Source organism: Garra rufa, chromosome 11 (assembly GCF_049309525.1).
Source record: "Garra rufa chromosome 11, GarRuf1.0, whole genome shotgun sequence".
Lineage (NCBI taxonomy): Eukaryota > Metazoa > Chordata > Actinopteri > Cypriniformes > Cyprinidae > Garra > Garra rufa.
In genome coordinates, this window is record NC_133371.1 from 39,961,758 (window position 1) to 39,975,746 (window position 13,989).

Sequence of the window (13,989 nt, forward strand, 5' to 3'; positions counted from 1 at the left end):
GAAACATGTACACACCTTGACTCTGTTCAAAAGTTTTCACCCCCGGCTCTTAGTGGTATTAGGCATTTGCTTACTGATTTAAGTTAAAAGATCCCAGTTTTAAGTTTTTGTAATAATGTGGGTTCAAGATATGTCTTGGTTCCTCTTTTAATGTAAATCTTAATGTAAAAGGGATTTGTGTTATCAGGGTAAATAATTACAGAATTTAAAATTCTGAAAAAGTATGTGCAAAAGTAATAGTCCTGTCTTAACAAGTACCACTAATGGTGTACATCTGTGTATACTGTAATTATTTCAAAGAAAGATTATGCCACAATAATAAGTGCTTTCAAAAGCCTTTACTTTAAAAAGTTGTTACATTTACTTATGAGAAATGTTTTTTTTACATTTTGTTGAAATTAAACAAAGAAAAAGAAGGTCAGAAGTAGAGGTGGAAAAGGCTCTCGTAGCAGGTGCTGACTGGAAGTGAAGGAAGAGGACAGAGGGACAGTGAATGCAGGTTCAGTTTAACTACAGAATTGTCCTTCATCCCTGACATGTAGACCTCGTTATGCAGAACGGTGCCCTGGCCAATTAAAGTGGTTTTCTCCATTGCTCTGATATGGCCCCACTTCTGAGAGTCCACACAGAAAGATGTCACCATGGTTTCAGAATTGTTCCCACCCATTACAACCAACTGACCATTTGCAGCACCCAGGAAGTGCAAGATAGGGAGGTCTGCACTGGAGCGGGTTAGTGTGGGGAGCAGTTCACACCAACAATCTAAGGGGAAAAGAGAGAGAATTGTAGCATGAAATGGAAATTCGCCCAATCTATTTTCTAAATGCATCTTAATGATCTTGGGAATTATTTTTTCCATGCATATGACTGCTCTCTGAATACATACATTCTTAAAAATAAAAGTTCTTTATGAGCATCGAGGTTCCATGAAGAACCTTAAACGTCCATGGAAGATTCTTTTTATTCGATAAAGGTTCTTTAGATTTTTAAAACGTTCTTCAAAATGATTCTTTGAAGAACTATTCACTGAAAAGTTTTGGCATCACTGCTAAAACACCCTTTAGAACCTTTATTTTTTAAGAGTGTATGCTGGAAGTTTCGCTTGAATGAGCGTCACAACGTGCTAAGTTTGCATTTTGAAGCCAGAGGCTAATAGTCACCCTTGAGCAACCATACATTTTGATAAATGGAACTCAATGGCAGCAGCTCATTTATCCCTTTTCCACCTAGGCCGTTTGAGTGCTGGTTCAGAGCCAGAGCCTAGTTTCAAATCAGTTCTTGTCTTTCGACACCTAAAGCACCAGCTGTGAACCAGGAAAATATGTTTGTAAGTAGCATCAAAACATTGCTGGTTGAGAAGTAAGAACTGCTTGCGTCAGGAGCTGGGGATGGGGTTACCATGGCCAGCAAAACAAACAGAAATGTTTGACTTCCATTTTTGAAATAGCAGTTAAACACAAACACCTTGGATTTACCATGTTTGGATGCTGATGCAGGTTCGCACAGCCATGCAGATCAACTCAATTCCCACCATTGTTGATATTAGGCTTGTTTGAGATGTGATGGCACTGCACGGCTGGTTGACATACAGCAAAGTACAGTGTAAGCAATTCAAAAGCTTAATCTGTTAAAGGTTGAGTAATTAATTCTGTCATTAATTACTTACCTTCATATCATTCTCTCAAGACCTTTGTTCATCCTATTAAGTTACTTTTGATGAAATCCGAAAGTTTTCTGACCCTCCATGGTTGCGGTTGAACCACTGATGTCATATGAACTATTTTGTCGATGTTCTTAGTAACCTTCTGGACCTTGAACGTGGAAGGACCCTTGCTGTCTATGGAGATTTAGAAAGCTCTCCATTTCATCAAAAGTGTCTTAAATTGTGTTCTGAAGATGAACAAAGGTCTTACGGGTTCGGAATGACATGGGGGGAGAAATTAATGACAGAATTTTCATTTTTGGGTGAACTATTCCTTTAAAGAGTTGTTTGCTTTCGAGTCGCTCTTGCGTCTTACACTGGTGCATCTTAAACAAGCCTGGTCCTTGTGTTGTTGGGAAAGATGAGACATATTCAGTGGCATAAGACCTGGTTCTGTGGTGGCTCTCTAGCCCATGGAAAGGCAAACCAGTTCTTAGAAGGCTCGCTAGTCGAACCAACTCCAAACTAGCACCCAGTTCATGCTGGTGGAACAGGGGTAATGTGAGCAAACATACAACCTTTCTGTTATTACCTCATATATTAATCACTAGGCTACATCATATCAAATTGTACCTTGTCTACTATCATAGCGCAGCACTAGTTTCTCTCCAGTTCTCTGGATGTTCCCCAGTACATAGAGGCAGTGTCCCAGACTGGTTGTGAGTGGGGAATCATGGGAAAGAGACAGGCTGAACTGGAAGTCTGTGAGAGGAAGAGAAGAAACAAATTCCCAGGTGTCTTTCCACGGATCGTACCTCTCCACAGCAGTGTAGACGCCTGTGCTGGAGTCAGGAGTCACGAGGGAATCCAGATACCAGCCGCCCACAGCAAAGATTTTCCCCTCACACACAGCTGCACTGAAGTGACGCCTGTGCTGAGAGAGATCATAGACAGTCACATTTGAACTTTGACCTTTATTCCTGGATATCTGATACTTATCAGCTGGGAAACGTGACCTTAAAGGACAATATGTTCCAGGTTATACTATTATAGATCATCAGGTTGGAACATGATGAAATGGTTTGTTTCTGGTCAAAGGTCTGCTAGACCCAACCAGCTTGACTAGCGGAGTTAGGTACCTATTGGTATCCATTTAATCATCTTGGACCAGCTAATGACCAGCTTGAAATCTAAAGGGTATATAAGAGGCAAAGATTTTGACCTTTATTCATACCTTAATCAGAGGAGCTGATGATACCCATTGATTGGTGAAAGGGTTGTAGCGAAAGGAAGCCATCTTGAACTCATAACCCTTCCTTACACGGTGTCTATAACCCCCTATGAGATAGAGATAATTATAAAGAACCGCTGTGGTGAAGCACCACTTATCTGCACAAAATGGGAGATCTGTACAAGAACTCCATTTCCCATCATCCTCCAGTCTGAAGAGCTTTCGAGCAGCATCTGTTTCCGGGTCATTCCTCGAGGTCAAGTTCTCTTTCCTTAAGCAGCATAAGTGTAGAGTTCCCTTTGATCTTAATCTGAGAAGCTCTGCTTTAAGGTGTGGATCCAAGCCCTTGCTCAGGTGTGGACGCTCCAGAAGATACTTGCTCAGGTAGGTCAACACAGTCTCTTGGAGCTCCTCACTGCAGAGTTCCTCAGCCAGCTGTAGATACCTCAAGCAGGTGTGCTCCGTTAGGGCCTGAGAGAGGGCAACCAGTAGACGATTGGTAAACGCGGAAGCAAGCAGGTAGGTGCTCACCCGTAGGTGTTCCACAAGGAGGTCTTCAGGAACGCAGAACCGCTGTAGGAAGCAGAACTGTAGAAGATTGTGGAAGACTTGAGAGGGAACATGTTCAAGGTGCACCAGCCGCTCTGATGTCTCTCTCATGCAGAAATGGGACAGAGCATTGAAATACTCGCTGCAGTCTGCAAGCTTCTCCAGGTTCACCTGGAAGTAAGCGCCAATAGGCATGACATCATGCATTTGTGGGGCAAGGTTTATGTGCATGCCTGTAAATATATATACTCACGTGGAAAGTATGCGTGCTGGTTTGCACCACTACCATTGGTCCGTTGCTCTGATGCCGATACGTCCTGTACTCTTCATTTGTTCTCCAGACGCCTGACTGTAGGTTATCATCAGACTTTTTTTCTACAGCATCAGAATCTAGCTGTCCAAACTGAATCCAGTTTAAACTACTTTTGAAGCCCAAACATTTCTGTATCTGTTCTAAACTTCTTTTCAGCCATGTGCAAAAATACAATAATCCCACAACTATAATATGCCATAGATTAGCCATGTTCACATTCAAGTAGAATACTTTAATAGTTGTGGGACTTACAGGTTTTGTATGCCTCTTCATCCGCAAAAAGTTGCAGTTGGAACTATTCTAGACTACTGTTCCTAAAAAAAAAGCCTGACTCACAATCCCAACCAAGGCCATGCTATTCCATGGTGGATGAAGGATAAATCCAGCCTGTTTTTTGGTAGATCATGCATGGTTGTTTTCAAGGCTCAATATGGCGTCTGTATGCCAGAACAGTCGCAGCAGAGCTATTTTAGGGAATCGCTGGAACAGGAAACAAAATATGGTGGGCCACTCTGTTCAGTCTACTGAATTACACAACATCATTTTGGGAACTGATGACGCTCGATTACAATATACTTTATATGGATCTCTGTGTTTACATTTTTTTCTTAACCTTAAATTTTAGAACTGGTACAGTGTTTTAAATAGTGCTTTATCTTACCTAAAATATATTGTTAAAATGAGACATATTATAGCAGAAATTACAAAACTAAAACCATTACTTGGAACTGAATTTGTAACAATATTTAACCTTCAAGTTACTACTACAAATTAAAATTCACACCATGTCAGCATGACTTTTTAATGAGCAAAATTAATTTATGTCTGCATTACATAGGAACAAAAGGAAACATACCAGAAAAATCAGAAATTAACATTTGTTTTAACAGTGCCATTGCTTCTGAACTTAATATTAAGAATCACAGATTCAATATCAACAATGATATTGGGAGCATGTTAAAATGCCTGGCCTAAAGCGTTCATGGTCCTCAATGTTTCCTTTGCCCGTGAACAGAGACAACTACAAGAACATTCAAATGCTCCCAATATGATTCTAACAGTATACTATGATTCTTATGATGATCCCTCTAATTCACTGTATAACGCTACTGTCCTTGATTTGTATTGTTCTTTTTTTTCCCACTTGGCAATTGAAGACTCAAACAGAGATGGATTTACCATTTGTTTGAACCGAACAAAGTATAGAATACTTGCTTTGGACAAGTAAAAAATATAAATAAGCATAAAACAAGTAAAACAGAAAATCACAGTTACATAAAACCAAATCTACGTTGAGAAATGGGACAAAAGGCAATTAGTTTAGTGCTTAAACGTCTGTTCTTGAGGTGGCATTTCCTTAATGTGCAGTTCAGACTGTATTTAAACTATACAAATGTATAGACAACTGTTATTGCTGTATATCAATATGCCAGAGCAAAGACTGAGTAAATCCCAAGTACACAAAAAAGCATAGCTCTTGAAACATTATTTCCGGTTATTAATACTTTGAGTTTTTTTTTTTTTTTCCTTTTTGAGTAATTGATGTACTATTCTGAAACTAATTAACATCAGGACTCCTGAGGTTAAAAAAAATATGTGCAATGCAATTCACAGCATGTAAATATAGAGACGGATGCAATATAATTTCGCATTATTTTTTTTTAGCTATTATGCGGTTTTTGTTTTTTAGATGACAGGGCAAACAAACGTTGCATATGAAACTAGGATACAAACGTGAAGAGACATCATTTGGACCCTGTGCTTAACAGTAAATATAATGGACAGATTGATTCTTGATAGAATTAATAGATAAATGTTCACCACAAGCAAGTTAGATAAAATGTAAACACATTAAATATTCAAAGAATGCAGTTACATTATTATAAATGAGATGACAAAATTAATTTCACAGTTTGCCTTGTACAATGAAGAGGTGAATGAATCATATCTAGGTTTCAATCAAAAAATTTTCCTCTCTAGTTGCAGAAAATTTGTCACTTTTTGCTTTGTAAATTTTTTTGGAAGGGACAAGAACACATTAAAGGAGTAGTTCACTTTCAAAACAAAAATTTACAGATAATGTACTCACCCCCTTGTCATCCAAGATGTTCATGTCTTTCTTTCTTCAGTCGTAAAGAAATTGTGTTTTTTGAGGCAAACATTTCAGAACACATCTTTTTGCTAGATAAGACCCTTCTTTCCTCAGCTGTGATCGTTCAGAGCCATTTGAAGCTGCATTTTGGAAGTTTAAATATGGGGGCACCATAGAAGTCCATTATATGGAGAGAAATCCTGAAATGCTTACTCAAAAAAAAAAAAATTTCCTTACGACTGAAGAAAGAAAGACATGAACATCTTGGATGACAAGTGGGTGAGTACATTATCTGTAAATTTTTGTTCTGAAAGTGAACTACTCCTTTAAAGCCCTACAAAATGTGAATTTAAGGCAGGGACTTTTTTTTATTTTTATCTTTGGCCTTTTTTGTGTTTTTTTAGATTTAATGTTCCCCAGCATAAACCATTATTGAACATTTTTAATTGTTTTGTACTGTGCCCTTTCCTGAATGGTAAAAAAAAAATCAATACCTAAAAAATAGGTGATGCAAAAATGATTCTGCAAGTGCAATTTAGGAAAAGTCCTTCTTCTGTTTGAAGTATGTGTCAAACCTGTGCTGTGCATAGTCCTGGGGAAAAACGAAAGGGATAGAAAAAGAAATGAGAAATTGTTCTGTATACAGTCAAACCAAAATCTGTTCAGACACCTTTAACATTTCTCACATTATCACAGTTTATTCGCTATAGTTTATAGTTAAACTGTGTCAGATTCATCTTGACAGTGTGAGATAGCTTTGATAGAAAGCTATGTAAATCAAAATTTTGGTCCTCAATTTTACTGGTAGTCCACTGAATGAAGAACTTTTGGGTATAATATGTCACAGTTTACTTTATTTTGCTATCCTCACTTACATAAATGAACCCACATCCTGCACCCACTAGTAAAAAAATATAAAATATTATTTATATAGTTTTTGGTTTGACTGTACATACTTATGTTTACTGTATACATAACTGTGATTCTGTTTGACTGAGCTCTCAGAATTTAGGCGCATTCATCATGGGTAATGTGAACTAGAAATTTTATATGAATGTGAGAATAATTACATAATTTAGCTGCTGTACTATACTGGCCATCACTGACATGCAAATTAAAATGAATCAAACAAGTATTAGAAAAAAACATTTGTGAGGTTTTTAACCCGTTTGTGTGTGTTGCAATACTTTTTTATAGTTTACCATGTATCCGAACTCGATTTTGGAGATCTTGGCTTGAATAATGGACCACAAACCCCAGAGGAAATGAGACGCAAGGGCAAACCTGTTTGTGTGCATGTGATTTTGAGACAAACAGAGAGAAAGGTTACTAGGTAAAGGTGAAAATCCATTAAATGGTACACAGTGGTGCTTTTCCCATGTTATGTCAATAGAAGTCTGATTCATACCGGTTTGCCTCAATGATTATGTCCTCTTCTATCCTGGCTTGGTCTGCAGGTGCAACGCCTCCCCTTTCTGACAGATAATGCCTGATAAAATGTAGCTGAAAAACAAAGCACAAACAGGCTTAAAATAATACTTTTAGGAATATCATTATTAAAAGTATATAATTTCTAATGCTGTTAAATATTAACACTGTAATAGTCCGGCTGCTGACCTCTGGAAAGTTATTGTGATAACCTTTGACACACTTTTTATGTCATGTCAGTTCCACACTTTTCCACTAGATGACAGCATACACTACCAGTCAAAAGCTTTTGAACAGTAAGATTTTTAATGTTTTTAAAGAAGTCTCTTCTGCCCACCAAGCCTGTATTTTTTTGATTCAAAGAACAGCAAAAACAGTCAAATGCAGAAATATTTTTACTATTTAAAATAACTGCATTCTATTTAAATATATTTTAAAATGTAATTTATTTCTGTGCTTTCAAAACTACATTTTTAGCATCATTACATTACATGATCCTTCAGAAATCATCCTAATATTCTGATTTGCTGCTCAAAAAACATTATTATTATTATTATTATTATTATTGATGTTGTTAAAACAGCTGAGTAGAACTTTTTCAGGTTTCTTTGATGAATATCCGAAATATATCTGAAAATAGAAATCTTTTGTAACATTATAAACATATTTATCATCACTTTTGATCAAATTAAAGCATCCTTGCTAAATAAAAATATTAATTACTATAGTAAAAAATTATACAGAGTCCAAGCTTTTGAATGATATAGTGTATAATGTTACAAAAGCTTTTTATTTCAGATAAATGCTGATCTTTGGATCTTTCTATTTATCAAAGTCTCCTGAAAAAAAAAATTACTAAACTGTTTTAAATATTGATAATAATAATGTTTCTTGAATTCTGGGAATAGTGTTTTTTTTTTTTTTTTTATAATTTAATCATAAAGTCCTTAACAACGCATTATCCATATAAACGAAATAAATTGACCATTTATAAATTGACCTTTGTTATGTTTTTTTCTTTGTCTAATCTTGTGTAACATTAAAACCAGTACTGATAGGCTGTAGTGTGTTGTGACTCACCTGCTGTTGTCTGTTTGGGTAATTCTCCACCTTTGCCTTGTAGAAGGGCCATTGGTCATATGTGTAGTCATATATCCATTCACAGAAATGATTCCCAAAATCAAAGCCTCTGCATTCAGAGCAGACCAAATTCAGAATTTATCAAATCTGCATTAATAACAAACTATAAAATGCTAACCCCATGTATTTTACATAGGGTGGTTTTACCTATAGTTATAGCTGCTGTATTCAAAATCAATAAGCATTAGTTTGTCAGACGAATTCTCCCGGCCATCCAACCTGAGGATATTGCCTGAAGAACAAAATATGATTTTACAGGTGAAAGGGCAGATATGTTGCATAATGGTACAACACAAGAGTGACTGACAGACCCGTATCAGATCACCAGATTAGGCAGCTGGCAGGACTGCGTGTATGAATGCGAATATGATATCTTTTACCTTCCTGTACGTCATTATGGCAGAACACAACTGGAGAGGGAGTAGCTGCCAGCAGTGACCTGACAGAGAGAAAAAGAGAGAGAGATGGCACATGATTAGGAGCTACTTTATCATATTGCTCTTATAAAACTGCTTTTAAAATGATTGTTTTCAGTTTAAAAGCCTGTTAAGCAAAAACTGCATAAATGGACAGGAACACACACAGTAGACAAAGAGTTAATTCTGAGAAAAGTTACAGTCGTGTGTGTGTGTGTGTGTGTGTGTGTGTGTGTGTGTGTGTGTGTGTGTGTGTGTGTGTGTGTGTGTGTGTGTGTGATTGACCAAGCAAGCTGAGTATGCACAGAATGCAGCTTCCTGTAACTGTGCCTAATCATTGAGGCCTGGAACTGGGCTAAGGGTGGCAGCACACAAACACACTTACAATACTGTTCAACAGTTTTGGGGTCCGTAAGATTTATTTCTTTGAAAGAAATTAATACTTGTATTCAGCGAGGATGCATTAACTGGATCAAAAGTTATTTTTTATTCATGAAAGAATCCTGACTATAATAAGCAAATTTTACAATTTATTAACAGAAAAGAGTTATTTTAACTTGCAGTAATATTTCGGTTTAAAAAAAATGTAATCTTAGCAACCCTATACATTTCAATGCTCTATGAATTCAATGACCTAGGCCTTTTAGCTTTTTAAAAAATCTTTTCTCACCTTAGATTCTCCAGTTCTTCAGGAAGATTATACTTCATTAGCTTATTAAATTTCTTGATGTGAGCTTCACGCACAAATTTTATTGTTTTAACTTGTTCCATATACCTGTTCAGAAGAATAAACACAAACAGTCATTTCAACACTGATGCCAACATCAGTATACACAGCAAACGGGATAAACCACCATCAGCTTAATTTAAATATATTTACATAAACGTACACTACTAGTCAAAAGTTTAAGATTTTTAAAATGTTTTTAAAGAAGTCTCTTCTGCTCACCAAGCCTGAATTTATTTGAGAAAGTACAGCAAAAACAGTACAATTTTGAAATATTTTTAGCATTTAAAATAACTGTTTTTTTAATATATTTTTTAAAATGTAATTTATTCCTGTGATTTCAAAGCCAATTTTTTATCATCATTAATCCAGCCACATGATCCTTCAGAACTAATTCTCATATTCTGATTCGCTGCTTAAAAAACATTTTATTTTGATTATGCTGAAAACAGCCGAGTAGATTTTTTTCAGGTTTCTTTGATGAATAGACAGTTCAGAAGAACAGCATTTATCTGAAAGAGAAATCTTTTGTAACATTATAAATGTCTTTATTATCACTTTTGATCAAGTTAAAACAGCCTTGCTAAATAAAAGTAATTTCTTAACAAAAATATATAAGCTTTCCATATAATGACTCCAAGCTTTATATTGTAGCTTTTTATTTAAGATAAATGCTGATTTTGGGATCTTTTTATTCATCAAAGAATGTCCTCAATTGTTTTAAAAAATAAATAATAATAATAATAATAATAATAAATGTTTCTTAAACAGCAAATCAGCATATTAGAATGATTTCTGAAGGATCATGTGACACTGAAGACTGGAGTAATGATGCTGAAAATGTTGCTTTATTTACATTTTAAAATATATTCAAATAGAAAGCAGTTGTTTCAAATAGTAAAAAAAATATTTCACAATATTACTGCTTTTGATGCATTTCTGATCAAATAAATACAGGGTTGGTGAGCAGAAGAGAATTCTTTCTAAAAAACATAAAAAATCTGGTAGTGTATTAAGGCAGATTTCTTACACTATCTACACTAATTCCATTAATTATATGGGACACATTGTTACTCTTGAGGTAAACAGAGTAATTAAAGCTTGTAATTTCTGTATTACAATTGCAAGAATGTCTGTTTAAAACAACTATTCCCAAACTCATTGGTTTAGTAATATTAGCTAATATTTTGATAGTTAGAGTTTTCAGGTATGAATAACAATCTGCATATTCTGGGATAGGGTTAGGGTTTCTGAGTTACTGAGACAGGTACTGAGTGTTTCTATAATATGTGACCCTGGACCCTGAAGCCAGTCAGAAATGTCAACAAAATAAATAAGCTTTCCATTGATTTATGGTTTGTTAGTATAGGACAACATTTGGCCGAGATACAACTATTTAACAATCTGGAATCTGAGGGTGCAAAAGAAAATCACCTTTAAAGTTGTCCAAATGAAGTTCTTAGCAATGCAATTACTAATCAAAAATTACATTTTGATATATTTACAGTAGGAAATTTACAGAATATCTTCATGGAACATGATCTTAAAATCCCAATGATTTTTGGCATAAAAGAAAAATGAATAATTTTCACCCATACAATGTATTTTTGGCTATTGCTACAAATATACCCGTACTACTTAAGACTGGTTTTGTGGTCCAGGATCGCATATATGACAGTGTGAGTTTTACCGGTTAATGTTTCCAAAGAGCCATTTGGGCTCCTTGTTAAATGGCATCTCCATTCCATGGAATCGTGCCATTTTACTAGCTATTTCAGCAGAGATCTCTGGAAACCCCAAATGCTCCGTACGCAAGCGATCACTCTGTGAAAGAGAAACACATCTGATTATCACTCTTAGATTATGAATGGAATGAAAAATATTTGATCTATGAGTAAGGTATGCAAATCATCTCCGTAGTTTAGCTTGACTGCGTTATTCAGTATAACTGTGTTTAATGGTTTATTTCTGGAATCTGTTTTTTTTTTTTATTCAGGACTCACAGGCAAGTACTGCTCTAGACGGCCTTCTGGGAAAATGCCATAGAGACGTGGGCCCAGCTCTCTCTCTGCTAAAATGGCAAACATCACACTTTCCAAAACAATAGAATCCACTCCCTGTTTGTGAACATAGAGACAGAAGCATATTAGCAAACAGAGCAAAGCTCAATTAGATTATTATGTGTATTATATGACATTAGGGATTCAACAGCACTGGGCAATGAACATCTCGTCCAAGACTCTTATCAGCTTATCAGCTTTTGCAACAGCATATTTAGTCGACTTAACATTTAATATGGTCAGGGTGACACACCTGTAGAATGGCCCCGTAGATACGGAGCAGAACTTGTCGAGGTTCAACCCCAGTGGGCTGAACATCATTAGGTAAACTGCACATGTACAGCAGGTTACTGAGGCCTCCACTGTAGGCACAAACAAAAGCAGTGTTATACATATGTATAATTTATAATATGGTTTGAAATGACATAATACATAGCTGCATATGTTTTTTTGAACATTTTTAATGTTTTTTTAAGAAGTCTCTTCTGCTCACCAAGCCTGTATTTATTTGATCCAAAATACAGGAAAAAAAGTACAATTTTGAAACATTTAAAATATTTTCAGCATCATTACCTTAGTCTTCAGTGTAACATGATCCTTCAGAAATCATTTTAATATGCTGATTTGCTCAAGAAACCTTTTTTATTATTATTATCATCAATATTTAAAACAGTTATGTAATTTTTTTTCAAGATTATTTGATGGATAGAATAAGATCCAAAGATCAGCACTTATCTGAAATAAGCCTAGTAAGCATTTTTACCTAAGAGATTCTATAAAATAATACTTTTATTTAGAAAGGATGCTTTAAATTGATCAAAAGTGATGACAAAGACAAATAATGTTACAAGAGATTTCTATTTTTTTCTGTTTTATTCATCAGAGAAACCTGAAGAAATTCTACTCAGCATTTTTCAACATAATACTAATAAATGTTTTTGAGCATTAAATCATAATGTTAGAATGATATCTGAAGAATTATGTGACACTGAAGTCTGAAGTAATGATGCTGAAAATTCAGCTTTGAAATCACAGGAATAAATTACATTTTAAAATATATTTAAATAGAACACTGCTATTTTAAATAGTAAAAATATTTTACAATTTTGCTGCACTTTGGATCAAATAAAAGTAGGCTTGCGCAGAAGAGACGTCTTTAAAAACTATTACAAATTTTCTATTCAAAAACTTTGACTGGCAGTGTGGATGTATATATCCAAATTATATTATAATATATCCAAATAAAAAAATCATTTTGAAACCTAAACATCTATAAGACCTTTACTAAATAGTTTGATCACCTGACTATTTTGATCTGAAAGTCATGCTCCGATATAGCCTTCCATGATCCGGACAGAAAGTCGCGGCACCAGATGAACGCCCTCTTTCTAGTATCCGCGTCCACATCCACGTTACGGCCGTCCTGGTGGGACTCCGCTTCGGAGTCATCATCGCCGTTTACACCGCGGGGACTGGCAGATCTCGAATGTCTCTCTTCGGCCACCATCAGCGAGTCTCCGCTAGCAGGTCTGTCCAAATCCACCTCATCCTTAACGCATCTGCCTACGCTTCCAGCTCCATCACTCATGCACTTCACTTTATGATCCGAACTCATGATCTTACGAGCTAGAAATCAAATGCTCCTTAAAGAGAGTGAGAGAACCGAACCGCTGTAAGCAAAAACACCTATCCGCCCCAGAAGCAGCATTAACTGAGCGTGAATAAACGCACATGCACCACTGGCGAGCTCACAATGAACCATCTAAGTTAACGTTATTCGCTTGCGATAACCGAACACCGTTTATGGTGAGAGGAAACCGTTGGGTTAAAAAATTAGGAAAATTACTAGCTATTTTTTCCACATGACCTTTTTTTTTTTTTTTTTAAATACGCAGACGTATTAACAAACTGTAAAGGCTGTTAATAAAACATCTTCCCACTTTAACTTGCACTACTTCCTTGTGAAGTAACCGCTTGCGTTGTCACTGCAGTGCAGACTGACTTAAGAAGATTGACGTTTATTTTAACCAATCAGATTTGGATACCGCGGCACGCAACGCACGTTCAGTACCGCCGCCTTAAAGTCAGAGTGCTGATTGGTCAGTTCTATTATGACTACAATGAGTGTTGGGGAGTGTAGTTCGGTAAGCACTGTGCGCTGTGTCAGTATATAAAAAAGTAAAATGCTACATTAAAATATATTAACTTAACACTAAAATATATAGAATAGGCCTATATAATTTCACTGTAAATATTGTAAAATGTGACCCTGGACCACAAAATCAGTCTTAAGTAGCACGGGTATATTTGTAGCATAGACAGGAATGCCAAAATACATTATGTGGGTTAAAATGATCGATTTTTCTTTAATGCCAAAAAGTCATTAGTATA

General features: G+C 35.8%; 2 protein-coding genes across 2 annotated transcripts; both read right to left on the minus strand.

The window, feature by feature from the left end:
* Window positions 1-337: 337 nt before the first annotated feature.
* On the minus strand, window positions 338-4,372 carry LOC141345527 (kelch repeat and BTB domain-containing protein 11). The gene is made up of 4 exons (XM_073850391.1): window positions 3,676-4,372; window positions 2,877-3,593; window positions 2,276-2,576; window positions 338-762 (listed from the first exon to the last, which is right to left on the minus strand). Exons 1-4 carry the CDS (start codon window positions 4,006-4,008, stop codon window positions 419-421), a joined length of 1,695 nt encoding a protein of 564 aa, XP_073706492.1. The 5' UTR covers window positions 4,009-4,372; the 3' UTR covers window positions 338-418.
* Window positions 4,373-4,523: 151 nt separating this feature from the next.
* Window positions 4,524-13,569, minus strand: chkb (choline kinase beta). Its single transcript, XM_073850392.1, has 11 exons — window positions 12,900-13,569; window positions 11,852-11,960; window positions 11,542-11,655; window positions 11,229-11,362; window positions 9,482-9,586; window positions 8,776-8,834; window positions 8,543-8,627; window positions 8,336-8,444; window positions 7,236-7,330; window positions 7,030-7,111; window positions 4,524-6,419 (listed from the first exon to the last, which is right to left on the minus strand). Exons 1-11 carry the CDS (start codon window positions 13,211-13,213, stop codon window positions 6,363-6,365), a joined length of 1,263 nt encoding a protein of 420 aa, XP_073706493.1. The 5' UTR covers window positions 13,214-13,569; the 3' UTR covers window positions 4,524-6,362.
* Window positions 13,570-13,989: the final 420 nt, after the last annotated feature.